The sequence below is a fragment of the Suillus paluster genome, assembly GCF_016628075.1.
Source record: "Suillus paluster strain FC165 chromosome Unknown EDB91scaffold_125, whole genome shotgun sequence".
NCBI lineage: Eukaryota > Fungi > Basidiomycota > Agaricomycetes > Boletales > Suillaceae > Suillus > Suillus paluster.
This window is the reverse complement of record NW_024537685.1, coordinates 47,579-70,283: the sequence shown is the minus strand read 5'-3', so window position 1 is coordinate 70,283 and position 22,705 is coordinate 47,579. Positions and strand designations below refer to the sequence as shown.

General features: G+C 47.2%; 7 protein-coding genes across 7 annotated transcripts; 2 read left to right on the top strand and 5 right to left on the bottom strand.

Annotated features, from left to right (window-relative positions):
* Positions 1-5,342: 5,342 nt before the first annotated feature.
* On the bottom strand, positions 5,343-8,631 carry EDB91DRAFT_1255060 (uncharacterized protein; the record flags this gene model as incomplete). Its single annotated transcript, XM_041323914.1, has 10 exons — positions 5,343-5,522; positions 5,577-5,630; positions 5,685-6,014; positions 6,069-6,242; positions 6,298-6,733; positions 6,783-7,313; positions 7,386-7,539; positions 7,588-7,816; positions 7,874-8,059; positions 8,110-8,631. 10 exons carry the CDS (start codon positions 8,629-8,631, stop codon positions 5,343-5,345), a joined length of 2,796 nt encoding a protein of 931 aa, XP_041170647.1.
* A 1,493-nt stretch (positions 8,632-10,124) lies between these two features.
* EDB91DRAFT_1350921 (uncharacterized protein) lies at positions 10,125-10,758 on the top strand (the record flags this gene model as incomplete). Its single annotated transcript, XM_041326100.1, has 2 exons — positions 10,125-10,697; positions 10,750-10,758. Exons 1-2 carry the CDS (start codon positions 10,260-10,262, stop codon positions 10,756-10,758), a joined length of 447 nt encoding a protein of 148 aa, XP_041170646.1. The 5' UTR covers positions 10,125-10,259.
* Positions 10,759-11,664: 906 nt separating this feature from the next.
* EDB91DRAFT_1062611 (uncharacterized protein) lies at positions 11,665-12,447 on the bottom strand (the record flags this gene model as incomplete). Its single annotated transcript, XM_041314543.1, has 3 exons — positions 11,665-11,962; positions 12,013-12,295; positions 12,348-12,447. Coding segments are annotated over 3 exons (681 nt in total), but the record flags the coding sequence as incomplete, so codon positions are not given.
* Positions 12,448-13,870: 1,423 nt separating this feature from the next.
* EDB91DRAFT_1002403 (uncharacterized protein) lies at positions 13,871-14,170 on the top strand (the record flags this gene model as incomplete). Its single annotated transcript, XM_041312252.1, has 1 exon — positions 13,871-14,170. A coding segment is annotated over one exon (300 nt), but the record flags the coding sequence as incomplete, so codon positions are not given.
* An 854-nt stretch (positions 14,171-15,024) lies between these two features.
* On the bottom strand, positions 15,025-15,746 carry EDB91DRAFT_1062608 (uncharacterized protein; the record flags this gene model as incomplete). Its single annotated transcript, XM_041314542.1, has 2 exons — positions 15,025-15,646; positions 15,700-15,746. 2 exons carry the CDS (start codon positions 15,744-15,746, stop codon positions 15,025-15,027), a joined length of 669 nt encoding a protein of 222 aa, XP_041170643.1.
* A 1,203-nt stretch (positions 15,747-16,949) lies between these two features.
* EDB91DRAFT_1087334 (uncharacterized protein) lies at positions 16,950-17,812 on the bottom strand (the record flags this gene model as incomplete). The annotated part of the gene is made up of 5 exons (XM_041316197.1): positions 16,950-16,958; positions 17,026-17,114; positions 17,170-17,358; positions 17,523-17,550; positions 17,591-17,812. 5 exons carry the CDS (start codon positions 17,810-17,812, stop codon positions 16,950-16,952), a joined length of 537 nt encoding a protein of 178 aa, XP_041170642.1.
* Positions 17,813-19,412: 1,600 nt separating this feature from the next.
* EDB91DRAFT_1169880 (uncharacterized protein) lies at positions 19,413-20,119 on the bottom strand. Its single transcript, XM_041320157.1, is given in 5 exon segments — positions 19,413-19,599; positions 19,653-19,816; positions 19,865-19,866; positions 19,878-20,018; positions 20,089-20,119. The coding sequence occupies 4 exon segments, from the start codon at positions 19,893-19,895 to the stop codon at positions 19,589-19,591; spliced, it is 195 nt and encodes a 64-aa protein (XP_041170641.1). The 5' UTR covers positions 19,896-20,018; positions 20,089-20,119; the 3' UTR covers positions 19,413-19,588.
* Between the last annotated feature and the right edge of the window lie 2,586 nt (positions 20,120-22,705).

The following is a 22,705-nucleotide window of genomic DNA, read 5'->3' as shown; positions in this document are numbered from 1 at the left end:
AGACCGGCTTCGTAGCAATAAGCGCCCTTTACTCAGTCGTCGAAACAGGATAAGGTTAACGTTCAGATCTCACGTGAAGGTGCTGCATTCTGATCACATCACCTTCAACCTTGGAATATCCTACTTTGATAGAGACCACGCGCGCGGTCGGCTCTCGCAAGCGCGATCGGTTATTAAGGGAATTTAGAGTCTATGATGATGATCCAGAGGAAGGACAGGATAAGGACAGCAGCCTTATACACCTGCAAGTCGTAGACTACAAGCTCCGAAGACTTCTGAGTATACTCGTCCTTGACGCGTATTTGATGGACGATCAATAACGTGCCTCCTCCAGATCGCATTGAACACACAGTTAATTTTCTAATACAACTCAGGGGCACCACGTACCGCGAATGATTCGTGCTTCTATCAGGTCCTTTGCTTATCCTTGACTAAAAGTCACCACGCATCTCTAGCTTTAAGCTACACGGAATGCGGTGGAATGAATAGAGGTTAATCGACAAGTTGGTCAATCTACCTACAGATCGTCGGAGACAGTTCTGCTGGTATTTAGTTGCTCTCCTGTGATTAAGGCGTTGGGTATTTCGTCTTCCCTTTATTTCTCTTCCACGACACTCACGGTATAAAACACAGAGACGGCAGCAACGTCACGTTCACTTCGATACGGCGCGCCCACATCATCTCGGACTACCAAGAGGCTGCGATCTTGCAAGGTGCGATCGAGCCTTGATCCCTGTGATCTGGGAGAATCTCGGCGTGCATGCTGAGAATACGTCTGACTCAGTTTATTGTCTTGTGCAACATCGTTCGTCTCTCATGTGATACTTATACCGTGTTGAATCGATTGATCTTCTGTGTTTGGAATACTAAACAAGTCCAAATCCTTTGGCCTGGCTATATCTTGAATTTAAGCTGCTCTGGCTGATTATTAGATGGAAAGAATATCATTGTTAGCATCATCATCGCTTTGATCACCGTCTACTATCACTTGACCATCTCATGATATCGCCAACGCACACACGGCGTTACGACGGTCCTTCATTTATTCAATAAAATGTTTCCCTGTATCATAATATTCAAATTAAAGTAGTACTGTACAAATGAAACTCGAAAATCTGCGTTTCAAACTGCATGAGTAATTTACCGCTCGCTTCTACATTAGAAATATAGATCGCATCGTGTTCTTACAGGAGAGTTGAGTGGATTGCGGTTGAGGCATGTAGATGGGGCGACACTACTGTAGAGGTAGAGAGATCGAGAATCACGCGTGTTAGCTATTCGTACCAATGTCAAGTTCAGGAAGCAATTGTTCAGCTTGCAGCGGCAGTCCGATTCGCATGAGGGGGGGGGGGGGGATGAAAGGACCATGTGCAGGGGCTCAGGGGCTCTGAAGAGCACGCGCTGATCAGCGGTGTAAGCTTTGTACTACTACTCTCCTGTTTAAGTCAGCCGATACTATGATGAGAGCACAAAGGGCTATTTTCGGAATACAGATACTATCAAGGTACAAATGAAATTGCTCGAGGATCTCTGTGATGCAAACTGCAAGAGTGAGCGCTCGCCGAGGGCGCAGCATGTAGTGCCCTTCGTTCTTACTGGAGAGCTAAGAAAAGTGCGGTCGAGGATTGTAGACGGGGTGACGCTACTAATGGCTTACCAGTGAACCAAACACTTAAGCCGGTTATATCATCACTCTTGTCCATGATGGATTGGAACGATTCGATGGCTGCTCCAATTCTCCCTGCTCGAAAGAGTGCATGACAATGTTGCTGGTGCGCAGTTTGCCACAAGGACTTGAGGTCCCAGCCGAACAGCTGTAAAAAAACGCAGTTCGACATAAAAAAGGACATTCAGTGGCATCATATCAACATACCACAACAAATTCCTCATACATAGAATGAATTTCCAATGTATGAAATGAAGCGCTAGCGTTGACGGCAGCAGTGAAGTGGTCAAGAGCTTCGCTGTTGCGCGCACCATCCAAGGCAATGTTTCCTGTTTGGACGCGTAGATACGCCTCATGTGAGAAGGGCAAAAGTCAGTGCCAGAACACGAACACGGGCATGATCGTGACGCTCACTTCTACGATACGACAAGCAAGAACATCGGCATTGGGACACGCAGTCAGCTCTTCGATGCGCTGCATTGCCTCGTCATGTTCATGTGCATTGAACAGCGCAATGGTCTGAGAATCGCGATGAAGTATGAAGTATGTAAGAAAAATATCACCTGCCTTAACGAGGAAAAGAAATGATCGGTCTTTAATTCTCCGTTGGTGAACATGGACGCCAGGTCAAACGATGTCCTCGCGGCCCGGACCTCCTTCTTTCCACAGAGGGCAATGCCCTTAGAGAGATGGCCTATGAATGAGGGCTGAATGTTGAGGGACTATGTCACCATTGATGTTAGGTATCGTATGGGGCCATGATGAGTCAGTCTATCTCACCTGAATTGCATCGCGAAGCGCGTGGTTCCAGTCGCCTTTTCGTGCCATGACAAATGCGCGATTCGCATAGATGGTGTGATCGTCGGGAGCAGCGTGGATCTCTAGATTTAGGACCTTTTCAGCGGTAGCCAAGTCCCCAGCTATGCACGCATTGCGGGCTGCCGAGTGTATAGCGAGGACCTGGGTGAAGTATGTTCACATTGTATTATCAGAGTAAAAGGTAGAAACATACCTTGAAATTAGAATAGGCTTGAGCCCGGGCATAAAGAAGACGCTCAGACAATGAGGGGCCGAGAAAATGAAAACGAACATACCTGGTGAGTGACCCGCTCCTTCATAAGACCATCCTTTGGACCATCTTCTGGCGAAGCGTCCTCGGATGTCGGCCACTCTGAGACCATTTTATCTACACCTCCACTGAGGATGTGCCTGCCTTCTGCAGAGAAGGTGACGCAGTTCACCTGGCCAGAGTGCTTGAATACGGCGATCGTTCGTCGATCTGAGACCCGCCAGAGGCGGACACGATTGTCATGAGATGCGGAGGCAAGAAGAGTGCCGTTAGAATTCAAGGAAATGGCACGGATAGTGTTGAAATGGCCCTTCCAGGGATCGCCGACCTGCCTGCAGGGATTTCCGGCATAACGCCAGGTCGATGAATCCCACTCTCGTAGATCAGCCCCTCCGCCCGCTGAGAGCAGGCGTTTGCCATCGGGCGTCCACGCGAGTGAATAACTGTGTCCTTCACTGATGGTTGCCGCCGTGTGACCCTGGAAGTGATGAAAACTTGAGTAGTCGTGTGAATAGTTGCTGCATCTGTCGTAGCCGTGGTAAATTTGGATATTGTGTTCTGTCGCAATTGCAAGTGTAGGCCGTGACGGCGAATACCGAACGCAGTGGACGCTTGTACCACAGCTAATTGCTGCTCCCTGCAGCGTCCACGTTGATGTGTTCCACAGCTTCATCATTGAGTCTGATGACCCGCTGGCCAGCACTTTGCTGTCTGGAGAAAAGTCCAGCGATAATATCCAACCGGTGTGTGCACTGATAACTGGGTAAGTTTCACCATATCGGCTGAGACGTTCGCCAGTTCTTCCATCCCATGCAAAGAGTTCTCCGTCGATATCACCGCTTGCTATGAAACGCCCATCCCGCGATACCGCCAATGCCTGCACTCGATTGCAATGCCCCTCCATCTTCTTCAACACTACACCTTTTGTTAAATCCCACAGACGAAGCATCTTGTCATCCGAGGATGTGACCATACGTCGTTTATCAGGGAAAACTGCAACTGCGGATATGCGTGCTTCATGACCTTCAAAGACTCGAACGGGTATGGTGCTTGGAATGAGCTGCGCCATTTTCTGGGGGTTGATGGTATTGAGCACGGTCGAGGTGGACTTAGTGGGGAAATTAATCACAGTCGCAGAGGTGCGTGTGCTGGGGTGTTTCTCTTCTGCTTCATGATAGCATTTCCTTCCCACTAGACGCCCAAGACATGAGGCCGTTATCGCAAGCACCTTGCTTGACGATCTAGGATTCTAGGCGTCCGAGCTCATGCGTCCGGCTCGTGTCTCCGCAGCTTTCCAGACGAGTTGACGAGCCTGATCGCATGACTCAGTATCATTTCAGCTTTTTTAAACCACCATCGAATATGGAATGAATGGACCCAACCCTTCGACCATCCAGAAACCACCCAATACCAAGATCTTGGCGCGGGCAGGCATAATCTTTGATGGCCGTTATGCCAGCTCAAATTCGGCAGGTGCAACAGCAACCTTTCGACCCCAACCATGCCCCAGGGTAGGACGCTCCCAATTTATAGCCATACTGCTATGATTATGACATGAATAATTCTTGAATGCGTTACAGTGAGCCGAGTAAATTTATTCCAACCACTGTTATTGCAGGATTCCGCGCGGCAGATAGGAAGACAACAAGCACGGTTCACTTGATTTGCCATGCACTAATGCCTCGAATTTCAACTAAGTTGACGCCCATATACGTGGTATTTCATTGGGTGATATGCTGAATTTTTGTTCCCTGGAATATGCTTAGCGGAGATCCGACGGCTGTGAGGCTTCCTGCGTTCTACTCTGGAATCGGCACTTTAGGCAGCCCAATTTGCATTGATTATAATCGGTCATTTCAAATATTCGAACGGGAATTTATCCGAAGAGTCAGTCATGGGTTGATTACAATTGTTATTGAAATTCAAGCATTTTGAGTTTGATTTCTTAATCAGCCTCGATCATCGTTCCGACATAATTTTGACCTGTCAAGATGATTTAAGTTGGCACACATTCTCCAATGACCATCATCCAGAATTGCCTTTGAGGAGTGCAAGTCAATATCGCAAGTAGTAGAGTTTCTTGCCCTCGTGCACATCCTGGCACGTTTTGTCGATGTGTGCGGTCGAACTACCAGGCTTTATGAACCGTGGCAACTCGATGCTTGTTCCTATGAGGGACCCCACTGGACAAAAATCAACTTTTGAAAAATATTATCAAACTTTGCTCGCATGGTGAAAATATTTACTAGTGTGACAAAAACATTTGCCATTGTGACAAAAACATTTGCCAGTGTGACAAAAACATTCATTTGTGACAAAAACATTTGCCAGTGTGACGAAAAACATCTGCCATGTGGCCAAAAACTTTTCTAGGATGACAACTTTCTGCATTGCAGGATACACGGTGGAAGTACTGAGAGGGAGTGGCATGCAGGGGAGAGTAGTACTATGGTGACGATTCCCGCTGTGTAGTTACTAGCGAGTCATCAGCATCAGAGTTTCGGAATCAGACTGCAGCAATCAGGTTGCACTGTACCATAGACGTAGTAATGACAGTGTATGTATAAGGATAGTTGAAGCTTGAAGGTCAGAGGCACTAAGGTAAACTTAGGTAAAGCTGTCTTGACCAGCATCAAAAATGACACAATGAAGCATAAACTCCAATTCAGCAATATCGCTATCACTGAGAGGTGATTTACCCAGAATAGGCATCATCTTTCTGTTGAACCACACGTCCATACTGTAGTTGCACGCATGTATGCTTGGAGGCAACAGACCGTTGTCGCGCTGAAATTTGATGAGCAAAAGAAATTAGTACAGCCAGAGTAAGCTCAAACTCACATGATATTGACCGGCAAAGCAGACGGTCTCTGGGATTGTTTGATGGACATAAATCTAGGCAAATTGGTGAGATGCAATATTGACGAGAAGGAGAAACAGAAGATGCACAGTGAAATCTTGCCCTGGTGGAGGCAGCAAGGTAACTCCACTCAAAAGCTTCACAAAGCGGCAGGCACGATAGGCAGGGTCAGCATTATCAATGTCCCGTTGAGCCTCATTGACCAGATCAGCCATTTGAGGGTGCGGTGGATGTCCAATGCCACAGAAATAGTGCTCGAAAACAGACCGGAGCTGCACCACTAAAGGAGGAGCGGTTGCAGATTCAAACGTGGGATCACCACACACAACAAAGTCCAGATGGCTTATTACTTGCTCTCCATTAGTGATGCGCCGATGATAGCAATGCGATAAGAGCCACTTGGAGGACAATTTCAACATCTTGACGACGGTCAATTAACGAACTTGTATTCACATCAACACAGCTCTGCTCACCTCGATTACTGATTTGTGCGTTGTGCTCAGTTGAATGTCAATGCCAGCCTGAAAAGCCTTGAAAAGCTGGGAACTTGAAAGCGCCTCAGGTTTGATCCCTAATAATGTGCTAGTGTGCAGGGAAAGAACAACCGCTGGCCATTGCTCATCGCTGAGAAGTGCCAACCGGGATACCTAGATTGATATAACTAAGATCATGGCCAAGTCAACCAAAACACAAAGTACTCACTGATGAATCAATTGTACCCTGTATGAAGCGTTGAAGGCAAGTCCTTTGGGAGGCCGAAATGGTGGAAGAGGTCAGATCACATGGTGAGGAGGGAAGGAGACCAAGATCATCATAATGATCAGGAAATAATGCCCCGACCCAACACTTATCAGCAAGAGCTTCCACACCGGCGAAGGCAGTGATGAGTAAGGCAGGAGAGATGGGATCAGGTGCAATGTGCCCACATATCATCATCATAGTGCACACAGCTCCCAATGCAAAGGCACACTCAATGTCGCTAGGTGTGGGAAAGTCACGGATGTGCAGAACATGAAAGCCATGTTTATCGAGAATCTGGGTTATTCCATAGGATTCGCTCAAGCACAGCATGAGGGCCTCTGTTAATACCTGTCTCATGACGCCTTCACCAGAAGCATCATGGGCGCCATCATACCCACTTTAACAATATCAGCATTGAGAATTGACATTGGGCAGGTAAAACTCACACACGAAAGATCCAATGTTTTCCGAACATGTCAGACAGCTTCTGATTATGGGGCCGGATAGAAAATCGCTCATTGACATAGTAGGAGCGTGCATATGGTGTGTCGGAATTGCGCTGCTGTTGACATAAAAAATCTATCAAGCCCTCTGCACAGGCTTTGACAGTTGGACCACGGACATGGACCATGCTGTGCTCGACTTTGCTGTCAAAGGCCGTCATTATGGCATTATCGACCTCGAGTAAGGTCTCATAAGGAGGCGGAGTGGGTGACACATATACAGAGTGATGGTGAACAATGGGTGAATGTGGGGGTGAGTGCGAGGAATGATTGGGGGATGGCAGTGTCAGGTCGATGACAGTAGGGAAAGACGTCTGAGGGTTCACAAGGGCTGGCAGGGAATTAAGTGAAGGACTTGAGATAGACGAAAGCGAGGTAGCTGGAGAGGATATACTGGGAAGCACATTGGGCTGATTGTCAGGAGTACTGGGAATTGTCGGAGGTGCATACAAATCTTCATCGCTATCAATCGGACTAGGAACAGGAGCCCGAGCCGGTCAAGAGCGTCGGCTTGTGCCAGCTGTCAATGGGCAGAATGCCTTACACTCAACAGGAATAGTGTCGCCAGGTTCCAAGCCTTGATACTCTAACTCTTCCTCATCTGCATCAATGAGGATTTTGAATGCTCGATCAGCAAAACACATATGATGCTGGGTGCTGTGCTGCTGGATGGGTCCAATAAGAGGCCCATACTTAGGACCTAGATAAAGTCAGTAAGTGGAGGCGGAGTGAACAATGTTATACATACAGATAATAAGCAATCCTACATTGGGATTGGTGGGGTGCTGGATTCGATTGACACGTTTGGATAGTGCATGAAAGGTATAGTCTTGCCATGTTTCAGTGGTGTCAAAGGACAGATAGTGCCCTTTAGGCATCTGGTAGCCGATCTTAAGAAGGCGAAATGGAAGATGTTGAAACTGGATCCGAAACTCGCGGTTGGGCGCAGATGCATCAAGATCAAAAGAGCATTCAGGCTCTGGGGGAAATTGGATGTTGTGAGACGTTGAGATGGCAAGAACAGAATTTTACACTTGGTTCATTATGATTTCATTGCGTGAGGATGCAGTAAGAGTTATGCGGTGCACGAGGCCAAAATCTTGCAGGCCATTCAGGTCAGAGGCGAGTCGCTCCCCAACATGAATGCGGCGGGGAAAATGAAGGTAAGTATCCTCAAAGATGTCGTCAATACTGTCAGGAGCTGCAGGTGCAGCGTGAATCTGAGTATAAAAGTCAGCGTGCATAAACTACTGCTTTCCAGCAGACTTACATCATTAGGGAAAATGACAATATCAACCTGTTTCTCGGAGACCTGCTTCACTGGTTTGGAGACACTGTATGGCATGGTGGTTTTCCTATTAGAACGAACGCGACTGCGACCAGCTGTAGTCGACATTGGAATGCCTGTGTGAGGTACACCAAAACCGGGTGAAACTTGAGTGGCACTAAAGTGTGGATTATGAGAATATGGAGTAGCGATTGGGGCGTAGTGCGGAAGAGATGGCCAAGAACTTGCAGGTGGCGACAATGAAGATATAGCAGGCTGGGAAGATGACGAAGTAGCAGGCATGCAAGTAGTAAGCAGAGGTGCAGGGCAAGAAAATTGTGCCAGAGGTGACTCTGCAACAGGGGGAAGGTGAGGGGCTCTATTTGGCTGGGAAAATGCAGATGGAGGCTGATAAAATGCAGAAGTGCTATGAGAATTTGAAGTACTGGCAGATGGGGGTCTGGATGTGGTGGATAGAATAGCAGGAGGTGTAGAAGCTAGTGGGCTGTGTGCATTATAGCCCATTGCACAGCCAGCACATGGCTGACGGAAATCTGATATCTACCACCCAACCTCAGGATTGACGCGTTATGGCAAGAAAGTGGGAAACTCACTGGAGCATTGCGTACAGTTCGGTAACCTAGGCACATAACATTGTTGATTTGAAGACCTCCATGGGGAGGGAAATTATGAGCTGGTGGCAGATGCTGGGTAAGTCCATGACCACAATAGCAATCAGACTAGAAAATGCCAGTGAGTGGGCATCAACCTCGAAGGCATAGCTTACCTGTGAATCTGATGGTGTACAGGGTGTATAGACGGCGCAATCATCACCACACACACAACATCTGGCAGGGACAACAGAATTAGTAGACATTAGTGAAAGCTCAGAGCTGCAGGCAGGTGGGCGTGTGGAGGTGGGGGAAAAGAGACAAGAGATATTGTGTACCTGCCTGCCAGTTTCTAGTGCCAGTGAGTGATCAGAAGGGTTGGTACCACATTGGCGTCACCTTCTTAGTTCTTTACAGAGCTGTCAAGTTCTTTAATACACCATGTGATAATGCTTCAAGCGGCCAAGCCTTACCTTATGAGTGCCCATTTGGACCAAGGTTCCTCTGCCAGGAAGTGCACAGCCAAAGGCGTCAAGTACACTGGTAGGAGTGTCACGGTACAGGCGTGTTGGATAGACTGCCTTTTGCCTGGGGATTCATCAACCATCCATCAACTTCTTTGACATGCGATCATGATCGTTACCTAGATCTGATCGTTGCATCCTCTAAATGATTCACTGTATTCTTTCATCCACTCATCGAACCCATATGCTGGCCCAAGACATCGATCTGGACACGTCGACCTCATCAGGCTAGAGGCAATCAGAGTCGCTCGGAATAACGTTCTCTCAAGTGGACCCGTCGTTACCCTTCCCGTACGCAACTCTAGATCATGCAATGCCCTTGCATTCTGCAACGCAGACCCCAACTACCTAGCTGTTGGCCTCAATAAATTTCGTGGAGATTCTAGTCTCATCATCTGGGATATCCAATCCGCCACATCCCTACTAGAGGATGGGGCCGAACTTCGTCGGTAGGAACCTTGTTTACTGTTTCTGTACAGTGTAAAGTAGCAAACGATCTTCCGAAGTATTTTGTACAACATTACATAGTGAGATACATTTTTGTACAGAGGTGCGAGGCTGCAATCCTTGAGTTATTTAGTGATGAATTTTGAGCATATTGGTAGGAATATACGTAGTAGTACAGCAATACTTGTTACACGTTTGGAGATCCTTTGGGTAGTAGCCTGCACAATGTTCAACTGTGGAAGGTAATTAGTGTACGAACAATGATGATGCCAGTGAATAGACTGAACACATACCACAATTCTTCAAGGTGAAGACCTGGATCCTCTGATTGATCGTTTTCCTTTATTGGTTTGTTCTGTTGAAGGTCCTGCGTTGAGGCGGCGACATTTGAAGGGGCTGGTTGGCATGGCTGCCGGCAGTGAGAGTACAATGAGTTCTCATAAAATGGAATTAAAAACATCGTGTTTCGATTTGTTGATGCGATGATGGTAAAATGCCATGTGAACCTCCACAAGTCCACCTTTGAGTTTTGATTTGTATTGAAGGAGTGGGATCAAAACGTGGTTCTCATATGCATGTCATGGTGACTTTCAACGTGGAAACTGACCTAGACATCGCCAACGGTTCTCGAGGCGAAATAACGAAAATCGTTCTTGATGAACGTGAAACAGATTTCTTGCCAACAGCTGCAATTGTGGAACTGACATATCCACCAGCATATGTTCTTATTAAGCTGAACCGTATGAAAGCGGTTCAGCTTGAAGGTCTGGAGAAGAACATAATACTGTTAGTTCCAATGGAGCACACGTTTACCGTTATCCACGGAAATCACCTGAAATCCATAAGAAGACGGCAGCTGCCTCTCACACCAGCATACTTGTTCACGGACTATCGGTCACAAGGTCAGACCATCAATAACGCCATTATAGACATTGCGACACCACCTACCGCGGGGCTTACTCCATTCAATGTCTATGTCGCACTATCGCGAGCTCGTGGCCAAGACAGAGTTCGGTTGTTGAGAGATTTTGACGAGAACTTGCTGATGACACATCCGTCAGAACATTTGAGAATTGAAGATGAAAGGTTGGCAATGATGGATCAGGAGACAGAGCAATGGTGGAAAGAAAAGACGACACGTGAAGTAGTGTTAGAAGACATTGAGATGTTGTAGTACCAGTTGTGCGAGTTAAGGTGTATACTGTATGACAAGTGGGTGCTGCGAGTTTTGGTCCACATTTTGCGATGGTGGCACAGAAGGCAAAGAGACTACGATCATGGCATACGCAAAGGGTGCGAGATCTACCAGTGGATACCGACCTTCTCCAGCATCGGGATCATGAAAGGGCTCTGGTTGAAGCTGAACAAGGGGTTCTTGGCCAGGCGCCGAGGGATGAGGATGTGTAGGTTTCTGCAGACCCGAAGGGGATTGGGACCAATCACGCGAGGGGGGCGACAGATGCCGCACTTGCAGCTCATATGACTCGGCCTTGGCGGAGGGAGAATAAGCATGGCGTGAGTAATCTAGTTTAGGAACAGGAGGCTCAGGGCTCAGGGAGTGTGAGTTCGGCGATGCGAAAGGGGGTGCTTGGCTGTTTGTGTCTCCTGATGGATATTGATATAGCGAGGGTAGTATAGGTGAGGATGTGGGGATATTGGATGCTGAGTAGTAAGAAGGATTGGGCGAGACTTTATCCTCTGCCTCGTGGGGGTTGGGTAACTCGACTTGGGAGACTAGCTCTGCGCTGTTATAATCAGGACTCTTGCTACTGGCATCAGAACCTGCGAGTGATCTTGCAGCCGTCGGTTCATAAACTTGCTGTAGAGCTAATTCTGACACTGAACGAGCATGAGGTTCACGGAACATCGGTGCAGTCTCAAGGTCAACGACATGTTTGTTCTTCAAATCCTTGCGGTGTCGGATTCCCAGATGGTCTTTAAGATTGCCTCCGACCCACATCTCACGGACAATATCTTTATCTAAGGGCATATATGTCAATTTGAAAAACTTGATGAGGAACCAGGGCACTAAAAAAACGGCGGTTAGGATGAGTTTCCAACGAAGGCCATCTCAACTCACCCAGTGCCACCAAGATGGAGAACACGACCGTCGCCCAGAACGTGACATTGCTGAAGAAGAGGATCTCCACCTCGTCTATAAACCCATCCATAGAAGAGAAGAAGGTATTGACCGGAAGGACCGAGTAGATCACGATCCAAAGGAGCATGACAAGGGACAACCCGATGACGACGATCCAAGTGATGTAGGTCCAGCTAAATGAATCACCATTCAACATTGTCGAGTAGCATGAGAAAGCACTCACTAGTGGGTGTTCATCCCGACGTAGGTGTTCGCTGCAAAAATGGCAGCAATCGTGACGGTCGTTCCAAAGTCCGCCAACGAATCAATTCCTTTGCCGTTATATGATATGGCTAATCCAAGCTGCCAGACCAAGTAGGGGATGAAGAAGACGACTGCTGATTGGTAAAGACCATCGAGCATGTAGAACCAGAACTTTGTCCGTGTGTACTCCAAGCCTCTGATACCGCAAACATAGAGCTGAGGGAAAGCAAGGGCAGCTTTTGCATTGATATCCTGATCGAATGCTAAAACGACGAGTTGAGAAGGACCCAGTAGTAACTGACGAAGAGTGCTCACATCCGAGAACGATGACAGGCAGTGAAGTAAAGATGAGGTTGTAAAACAAAATAAAGCTGTAGTCATATAGATAGGTTGCGTCGAAGCTTAGAGTAAAGGGAGGTCCTCATTTGACTATTTGTTCGAGGTCTTCCACTGATTTGGAAAAGAACGCAGGGATGTCGACCTGGGGTACGGAAGGAAGCAGATTAATCTTCTGCGTAAGCAATGCTGCTGCTCACTTTATGCTTGAGTGAGCGTTGATCTCGAGAAGAAGCTCGGCGTTATCGGTGCGCCAAACCCGGATGGTACCGCAATCTCCGATCGTAGGAGGGGGAAGTGAGGAGATTGGGTCAGCAGGGGAAGAGTTTTGGGAGTCTGCTTTTCGATGTGAACGTGGTACTGGGCATAGCAGCCGTAGTGGTGGTGGGTGTGGTGATGTCGATTGTAATCTCGAACGAATTAGAGAACCTGTGTATACGATCAGGTTGAGAGTCTCCGAAGATGAATGAAAAAAAGACATACTGGAATAGTGAAAAAAAGGAGACAGGCGGAATAATGAAAACCAGAAAGAAAAAAATAACTTACTAGTGAATAGATGAAGGGTTCATCGGTACTAGTGCAGAGACCTCCCGCCGCGTCTAGCACCTCACCCAAACATCTAAAGAGCAAAATAATTGAACACGGCCTGTAAGACCTACCTGCACCAAATAACTACAAAGCATTATGTCATACTCAATTTTCAACATGTTCCACAGTGTGGGTGTGATCTGTGATCCAATCAATCTCGATTCTCTGTGATCATCGGAAACTTTCTGTGATGGGCTGTGGACCACGAGGTGCAGAAAGTCGCGCCCGACGATACAACAGATGGGGAAAGGTGCGGGACATGGACAAAATCAAGGAAGCTATTGAAAGGGATCTTCATAAGTTAATTTTACAAGATAAGTATGAATATTCAGCTAATGATATCTAGATATACACAAGATTAAGTCCTTCCCAGCAGATTTCATCACTTTGCGAGCCAGTGGAGAAGACGTTCGCGAGGTGGTGAGAACCAAATTCAGCACCACGTCTTTACCAGAGCAACTGCTCCAGCTCCCCACTTGAGGCAAATTACTCCTCCCTCTGGACCATCTCTCCCGCGACTCTGTTCCCCCCGAGATTCCCCCTTACCTTATCATGCGACTCGAGCATTTTTTGACGGATGACCAACAAGGTGGTCTTTTGGCCCGATGGGACCGCTTCATAGCCTCCGGTCCCAAGCATGGCCTGAAGCCTGACACCAATCGCTCTACCAGCGAGGCTTTGCACCTTGGCATCTGGGAGGTAACTGCCAAAAAACCTCGCCTGACTTTGGAATCCCGAGATCAATCTGATGAAGCTGTCGAAGCCATGGATGATCTTCTGTGCTTCATCAAGACTTACATTGCGCCCAAGATCGGGACTGCCTTTAAAGAACACGCCCCTGTTCAGTGGGATTGTATTTTAAAGTTTGTCCCTTGCTACTACATAGTGATTGCCTAGTACTGATCTTTCCTTGTCAATCTAGAGCCAATGATCGGGTGCTCAAGCTCCTTAAACGTGACCTCAAGTTGCGCCCCAGTCTTTTTATGGGTGGCCCATTTTTTGCTGTGGCAGCCAAAGAAGCTGGATCGGGGATCGTGCATCTTGATTGGAATGATGACAAAGTGATCTATGCATTTGTTTTTGCAGTTGGGGACTGGGAGGGGGGGGAGTTTTGTGCCCCCCAACTAGGCATCAAAATTCCCGTCCGCCCTGGGCAGGTACTGGCTGTACTTGCTCGTGTGCTTGCTCATTTCAGCACACCAGTTACAAGTGGTCGTAGAGTAGTTTTTACGTGCTTCACTGATCGTCTGTTGTTCTGTCATGGTTGCCCAGATGTTGTTCAATTTTCTTACTAGGTTTATCTACGTACAAAGGCCCAGCTACTCTCCATATTTACCCTCCCATTCATCTACCGTGACCATAATTTGCACGAGTCGACTCTGTAGGCCACGAATTTGCATGGTTTTGGCTTCAATGGAGTTCTCCAGTGCTTGCCGACCCTTCTCCGTGTTCGTCTCGCCATGGTCCATGCAGACCAAGGGTACATGTATGTCGCTTCATAAGATCATGCTATGAATATAAAGTAAGTCAACACATGTGGCCAAAGAAATCCGAAAGACCTTTAGAGCTCAGGCTTTGTAGTTCTGGCGGGACTGTTCAATGTCTACACGCCACGCATTTTGCGCATCATCAAATACATTTCAAGGTGAGTTCCTGAGTCAACAGCACATTTTCAGGATTCACTGACATGATGTCAACATTCGAAGCAATCAAGCTCATGCACAAGGACCAATGAGTTGTTCGTGCGCTGGACATTGGCCTCATTGTGGGCCATCTCCCACCAATCATTGCTGGTGATCACTTGTCGGCTTTTCCATGTAAGCTGCCCCTTTACGCAGGCGCTGGCCCAATCCATTGCTCGGGTTCTCTATCCTTGATGAGGCTCCCAACATAGCACCCAGTTCAACCGTCGAGGATTCCCAGGAGGCTCCTAGTCTTTTGTCCTTCATGGCGATCCCCGCGACATGTGATTAACCCAGGGTGCGCAATCAGCACTCAGCACCAATATATTCTATCGAAGCACCGTTGTAAGTAGATAGATATCAATATTTGAAGTAAAAAATTTGATTCATGAAATAAACTGTGAGCACAGTTGCATCGACTGCATCCAAAGTATCTTCCTCTCTGTCATGGTGGAGTCCGGGAGATTTTCAATATATTGATGTAAGGTAGCAAGATGCTGGGGGGACAGGGGACAATTTGGCTCCTCGACCTCGACCATGTTGAAATGATCAGGTCTGTGAGCAACAAAGGGATTGTGACCTAGGTGGTCAGGCTGGTTACCCTCTGTATGGTGTGCATGTATGCGCTGATCTTCATAAGCCTCCCAGTCAATACCATACTCGTCAACTTCATCGGCATTGAGATCTTCGTCAGGTGGCTGAAAGCTTGCAGCATCCAATCCACGTGCTCCACTTTGTAGAATGCTGAACCACCGAAGATCAGCTGGCGAACGACTCCGCTGTCCATCTGGTAAGGCCATCTTGTGCATGTTCCATGCATTGGCCCATTGTGTTGCCTCCTGGTTGATCAAAGGTAAGAAAAGATGATGTAGGAGCCAAATATGGGCTGTGTTGTCGGGATTGAGTCCACCAGTCACTTCGAGATCTTGGAAGAATGTCTTCCATTTGGACCCAATCATGCTGGTCCAGTCCACCCACAACCGCTCGATACGGATATTATGGACACTTCTGCAATGACACTGAACTAAGTTGAATCACAGCAAAATAAATTAAAATCCTACCTTCCCCAGATATATGACCCCCTGTCTTGACCTCGCTGTTCCTCCATATATCTAGCAACAAGCACATTCTCCCCTCCGTGATCACCACATACCCGAGATGGTAGACCATGACTTTGAATCAATGACATAAATAAGTCAAAGACAGTTGCAGCATGGTTGTTGTTGCTGGCTCAAATCCCAGTTATGAACCTAGCAAAACCATCTATAAATGCATGGATTACGATTTTGTAGTGGATCAGGCCTAGATAGTGATTAGAATAAGTATAGGCACAGGATAGTCACTCACCATGCTGGCCATCATGGTGTGCTAAGGAATTATATCCAGCTACATTGTACACCCTACGTGAGATATGGCGTACTCCAAATGCTGCCACTGGGGGTCCATTGACATGAGCATAAGAAGCTTGTACACGGCTGTGGGGGACATGTTGCCCAAGGTGCAGCAAGTGCCCATCAATCATCCGCCTACCGAAAGTTGGGAAGAGGTTGAGAATGTGCAAGACAGTGGAATCAAGCTCCTCATCCGAGAGTGTAGACTGTGAGCCTGTTGATGATTGGTACACCTGATGAGCTTGACCATCTTCATCGACATACGTGATATAAACAGGTTCCCCTGGTTGCACTAACTCCTGTTCAAGGGCCCTGCATCGGACAGTCTGAGCAGAAACACCGAATATCTCGCCAAGCTCTGTGGGCCCTCGGAGTTGATAAGACATGGCAAGCACCTCTGGGTCTATCATCATCCTCGGACGCCCTCGACCACCCCCATGCACAACATAAGTGTGAGCCATCAGCTCAACGTCAGGAACATCCGAGGACACTAATTTAGCTGCACCCAGATCAGTAATCATGTCTTAAATACTTTGCTCCATTATAACCCTATCCACTGATGGAATAATGGCATAGTGCTAGGATATTCGGTTACTTCCAAAGATCAGATTACTAGATTACGAACTTGTGTAATGCTTTGCTGCAACCGGAGGCAAATTTGTATCTGCTCCTGCAATCGTGCTTCATCTCCGAGTTGTGTTTGTAGGGCAACGCGGACTGCTTCTTTAAGATGTGAAAAGGCCATCACAATTGTTTGGAATGGAAGGGGTAGTTCAGCGCCAATGTTGGCCATTGATCATTCACAAGTAATGGTTGAAGGAGAGATGCGGGACAGTCTTCCATCTATGGTATGAGCTATTGATGAGGCCTAGGCTCTGCACGTCTCGGTATATCTATCGCCTATCTTTTTTGCCAGCCCTCTACTCCATCTATAGTTACCGAAGATTCAAGATTATTCGTGGAAACACGTTCCATTGAAAATATCATCGTCCTCACAAGCTGCCCCTGGGCTGTGCCGAAACCGATTCTCAAAACAAGTCCCAGACATCCCCTGTCCAGAGTCGCTGCAGTAACTTGTCCTTGATCTTACACCCGAATGGCAGCATTAGCGAAGGAATAAGTTAAGAGTGCCGAACGTACCTGTCGGGCTTGCTTGAAGCACTTTAGTTCCACTGAACAGAACTGCATTCTTGTGCGCGCTGTCAACATCGAGTTTATCTTTGCTGTCAAGAAGCTGGATAGATTCCTTGAGTAGTGGCGTGGATTCTCCTGATAACATGGCATTGTCGACGATACATGTTCCTTGCACAAGAAGAATGTCGGCAGGAACTACCGTTTCAGAAAAAATGGAGCCATCACATGGTTCACCAAAAAGGTCGGAGAAAGAAGGGATCGGAATGTTGTCAATATATACAGTCCACGTCCTCAATAGACCGCACCTTAGAATTGGCGTGTGAGGATAAGAGTTTATCACTACAAACCTAAGAGCACACCTTTTGTGTTGTTCTCCAAGCTCTCGCGCTAGAACTCCATCGAGTAACAAGGAAACTTAGAGCATGACCTGCGCGCCTAACGATACACAAGCTAGGGAAGTCCACTCCTCGCTTTTCAACCAGTCGTCGTACTTGATATAATAAGCATACACGAGAAGCAGATAGAGCAAGAGGAAAGGAATGGTGTACAAGTGCGTGTACCATGGAAGGGCAATGTGTAGACTGGCTTTAGCGATTTCATTAGACTGCACGGTGACATAGGCCCTGCATTTACTGCGTGTTAGCAACATTTTGAAAAATCAAAATTGGGACTTGCATATTCAGGCGACGCTGGCTATAAGCCAGATACCCAGATAGCTGCGAGTAGGAACATCAAAGTTGTCTTCAACGCGAAAGCTTTCGGCCACGTGACCAAAGTTTTTGTCACACAACAAATTTTTTTGCCACGCGAGCAAAGTTTTCGTCACAAAACAAATGTTTTTGCCATGCGAGCAATGTTTTTGTCACAGAACCAAATGTTTTGTGCCACACGAGCAATGTTTCATGAAAAATTTGATTTTAATTTAATTGTCCAGTCGCTCCCTCCATATGTTCCGGCGTTGGGTATATCGTCGTCTCTTCATTCCTCCTCCATGACACTCACAGTAACGGCAGAAACGTCCTGGCTCAGTACACTCAGACCCTGTGCGCCCAAATCATCTCGGACTATCAAGAGACCGTCTGGGAGCAGAATCTCGGTATGCTCACTCAGAACACGTCTGACTCAGTTTCTTGTCTTCTATAACATTGTTCGTCTTTCACACCATACTTACACCGTGCTAAATCGATTGATCACCTATGTCTTTCGAATGTCCAAATCCTTTAACTTGGCAATATACTCCTGAATTTCCTCTGCTACGGCTGATTATTACATATCACTTGACCATCTCGTCACATCGCAACACATACTCGGAGTTGCGATGTCCCTCCATTTGTTCCTTCCCCGTATGATAATGTCAAAGTTCAAATGAAACTGGAGGACCTGCGTCTCAAACTGCATGAGTAATATACCGCTCGCTGCGAGCGCAGCTTCTCAATCACCGGTGGGTGTAAACGTACTGTTCTGTTTACAGCTCTTTGCATAAAGGATGGCAGTGGCGTGAAATTTTCGTTCAATTAGGAAATATTGGACTTGGTGAAATTTTACTCGTGTAGCCTTGTACTACCTGTATTATCATCTTCGCAACATGGGATTTCGCAAGATCAGTCGTGACGTGAAACTTGCAGCAATCCGACTCCATGAACGGAACCTTCTGAGCCTTTGCGACATCCTAGATTCCTGCGGATTTTCCGAACGCACTTGGTTTCGGATTTTGAGGCTCTGGCGCCAAACCGGCGATGTCGTGAACCGTCAGCCTAGCACAGTAATGCGTGGTCGTCTGCGTGCTCTCGATCGTGAAGATATTGATTGCCTGCTTTGTCTTGTGAGGCAGAATCCTGACTATATTTTGGACGAGCTCATGCACCTCCTCGCAACAAACTAATTCATATCTGTCCATTTCACGACAATCTTCCGCAAGCTCAAACGTGCTGATGTGAGCTACAAGAAACTCAAGGTGGTGTAAGGATCTTTGTGGGCTGGGACTGCTCAGGCTTGTTATCTTCACCGTCAGAGTCAGAGTCAGGTTCCTCTTCATCCGAAAGTTCTTTGATTCGAGTATCGTCCTCATCGGAGCCATTGGAATCAAGGTCACTGTCATGCTCTAGCAGGCTCTTGTGTTTTTTAGAGGCAGGAATAGTTATAAATGGCATGATGATAATGAATTACAAGGAATATGAGTGTATGACGAGCAAAATTTCACTAAGTCCAACATTTCCTGATTGAACGAAAAATTTACGCCACTGCCATCCTTTATGCAAAGAGCTGTAAGTCACCCGCTACTATGATGCGAGTACAAAGGGAAGTTTGTATAATACAGAATCCAGATACTGTTAAGGTACACATGAAAACTGTTCAAAGATCTCTGGTGATTCGAACAGGATGAGTAAGGGCTCGCAGCGAGCGCAGCAACTAGTGCACGACATTCTTACTGAAGAGCTAAGTGAAGTGCGGTTGAGAATTATAGATGGGTAACATTACTGATAGCTTACCATTAAACCAAACACTTAAGCTGGTTTTCATATTATCATCACTCTTGTCCATGATGGATTGGTACGATTCGATGGCTGCTCCAATTCTACCTGCCCGAAAGAGTGCATGCCAGTGTTGCTGGTTCGCGATCTGCCACAAGGACTTTAGATCCCAGCCGAACAGCTGCAACAAACCGGTTTAGCATAAAAAGGATATTAGCTAAGTATATCATATCGACGCACCACGACAAATTCCTCATACATGGAATGGATTTCCAATTTATAAAAGAAAGCACTAGCGTTGACGGCAGCGGCGAAGTGGTCAACAGCTTCGTTATTGCGTGCACTATCCAAAGCAATGTTTCCCAGTTGGACGCGTAGATATGCCTTATGTGCGAAGGGCAGAAAATATCAGTGCCTACACGAACCTGGGCGTGATCGAGTGCATGATGCTCACTTCCACGATGCGACAAGCGATAGGATCGGCATTGGGAGACAGAGCTAGCTCTTCGACGCGTTGCATTGCTTCTTCATGTTCATTTGCATTGAACAGCGCAATGGTCTGAAAATCGTGATGAAGTATGGAGTATGTAAGGAAAATGTTGCTTACCTTGATGAGAAAAAGAAATTGATTGATCTTGAAATCCCCGTTGGTGAACATGGAGGCGAGGTCAAATGATGTCCTCGCGACCCGGATCTGCTTTTTTCCGCAGAGGGCAATGCCCTTCGAAATATGGCCTGAAAATGAGGGCTGAATGCCGAGAGACTATGTCACCATTGAAGTTAACTTGAATAAGGGGCACATGATAAGTCAGTCTATCTCACCTTCATTGCGTCATGAAGCGCGTGGTTCCAGTCGCCTTTTCGCGCCATAACAAGTGCGCGATTGGCATAGAAGGTGTGATCACCGGAGGCAGTGTTGATCTCTAGACTTAGGACATTTTCAGCGGCAGGCAAGTCCCCAGCTATGAACGCATTGCGGGCTGCCGAGTGTGTAACCAAGACCTGCGTGAAGCACGTTCGAGTTGCATTATTAAAGTCAAAGATGATAACATACCTTAGAATTAGAGTAGGCTTGAGCCTTGACACAAAAAATACGCTGAGATGACGGAGGGGCGCGAAAATAAAAATGAACTTACCTGGTGTGTCACCTGCACCTTCATGAGACCATCCTGTGGACAATCTTCTGGCAAAGCGTGCTCGGATGTTGGCCACTCCGAGATCTTCTTATCCACACCTCCACTGAGGATGTGCTTGTCATCTGCGGAGAAGGTGACGCAGTTCACCTCGCCAGAGTGCTTAAATACGGCAATGGTTCGTCGATCTGAGAGCCGCCAGAGGCGGACACGGTTGTCATGAGATGCGGAGGCGAGGAGAGTGCCGTTAGAGTTCAGGGAAATGTAGTTGATAGTGTTGAAATGGCCCTTCAAGGGATCACCGACCTGCTTCCAGGTCGACACCCGGGCCGATGATGAATCCTGGACCCACTCTCGTATGGTGGGATCTTGATCATCTCCACCTGTGAGTAGGTGTCCATCGGGCGTCCACGTGAGTGAGTAGTTGTGTCCTTCACTGATCGTTACCGTGTGAGAAGCCTGGAAGTAAGGATTGCTGTATGCACGGTTGATGTAGTAGTCCCATCTGTCGTAGCCAGCGTGGTAAATTTGGATATTGTGCTCTGTAACAATTGCAAGTATGGGTCGTGACGGTGAATACCGAACGCAGCGGATGCTTGTACCACAGCTAATTGCATTTCCTTCTAGCTTCCACGTTGATGTGTTCCACAACGTCGTTGTTGAGTCTGATGACCCGCTGGCCAGCACTTTGCCGTCTGGAGAGAAGTCCAGCGATAATATCCAACCGGTGTGGGTACTGGTAGGTTGGCAAGTTTTACGATATCGGTTAAGGTAACGTTCGCCAGTTGTCCCATCCCATGCAATGAGTTCTCCATTGGTATCACCGCTTGCTATCAACCCCCCATCCCGCGATACTGCCAATGCCTGCACCCGATTGCAATGCCCCTCCATCTTCTTCAACACTACACCCGTCGTCAGGTCCCATAACCGAAGTATCTTGTCGTCCGAGGATGTGACCATACGTCGTTTATCAGGGAAAACTCTAACTGCGAATACGCGTGCTTCATGTTCTTCAAACACTCGGACGGGTATGGCGCTTGGAATGAGCTGCGCCATTTTCAGGAGGTTGACAGTATTGGGCACGGTCAAGGTGGATTTGGTAGGAAGATTAGTCTAGGTTGCAGAGGTGCGTGTACTGGGTCATTTTTATGCTGCTTCGTATCGTTAACTTCTCATTAGAAGCCCACGACACGAGGCTGTTATCTTGCTTGACGAAGGAAAAGCGCTCTTGACCCGCATATTCTATCGCAGGCATGAAGAAGCGTCAAATGAATGATACGAAAGGAAACATACCCGAATTAATTTGAAAGGATATAATTTCGGTGAGGTTTTTTGGGTTAAGAAAGCATTCCGTGATGAAATCTGCGGGAGAAATGACTTGATATCTACTGCATACGGTAGCGGAGGATGGGATAAATAATGATTGAGACACGGAACACTGACCTGACCTCGCAGAGATGTCTTGTGCCTGAAGCACCAATGACGACGAGCTTGACTGTAAGCATCGCTGTGCGTTTTCTGCTCGTCGCTGGTACTCTCGTCGACCAATCATTTAGTTCGCCTGATCTTTATCTCCCACACGAAGCTGGCGTTCCCAGCGTATCATACGAACCACCAAACCAGTCAAAATCCTCTCGCAATCCCCTGCTGTGGCTGATTATCATTCTTTAGAAGGAACAAATATTGTCAGCCTTATGATGCACGGGTCGCCGGTATCTCCATCTCAGGTGACAAGCTCTTTGTTCTGATCACCACTTGCCATGACTTGACCATCTCGTCACCAATGGCATACACGGCGTTGCAATGTTTTTTTCAATATAATGTGTTCCCTGTAATACACATACTGCCAAGGTACGAATGAAACTCGAAGATCTGTGTTTCTTGCATGAGTCACTGCTCGCTGCGAGAGTAACCCTTCATCGGAAGCATAGAGCGCGC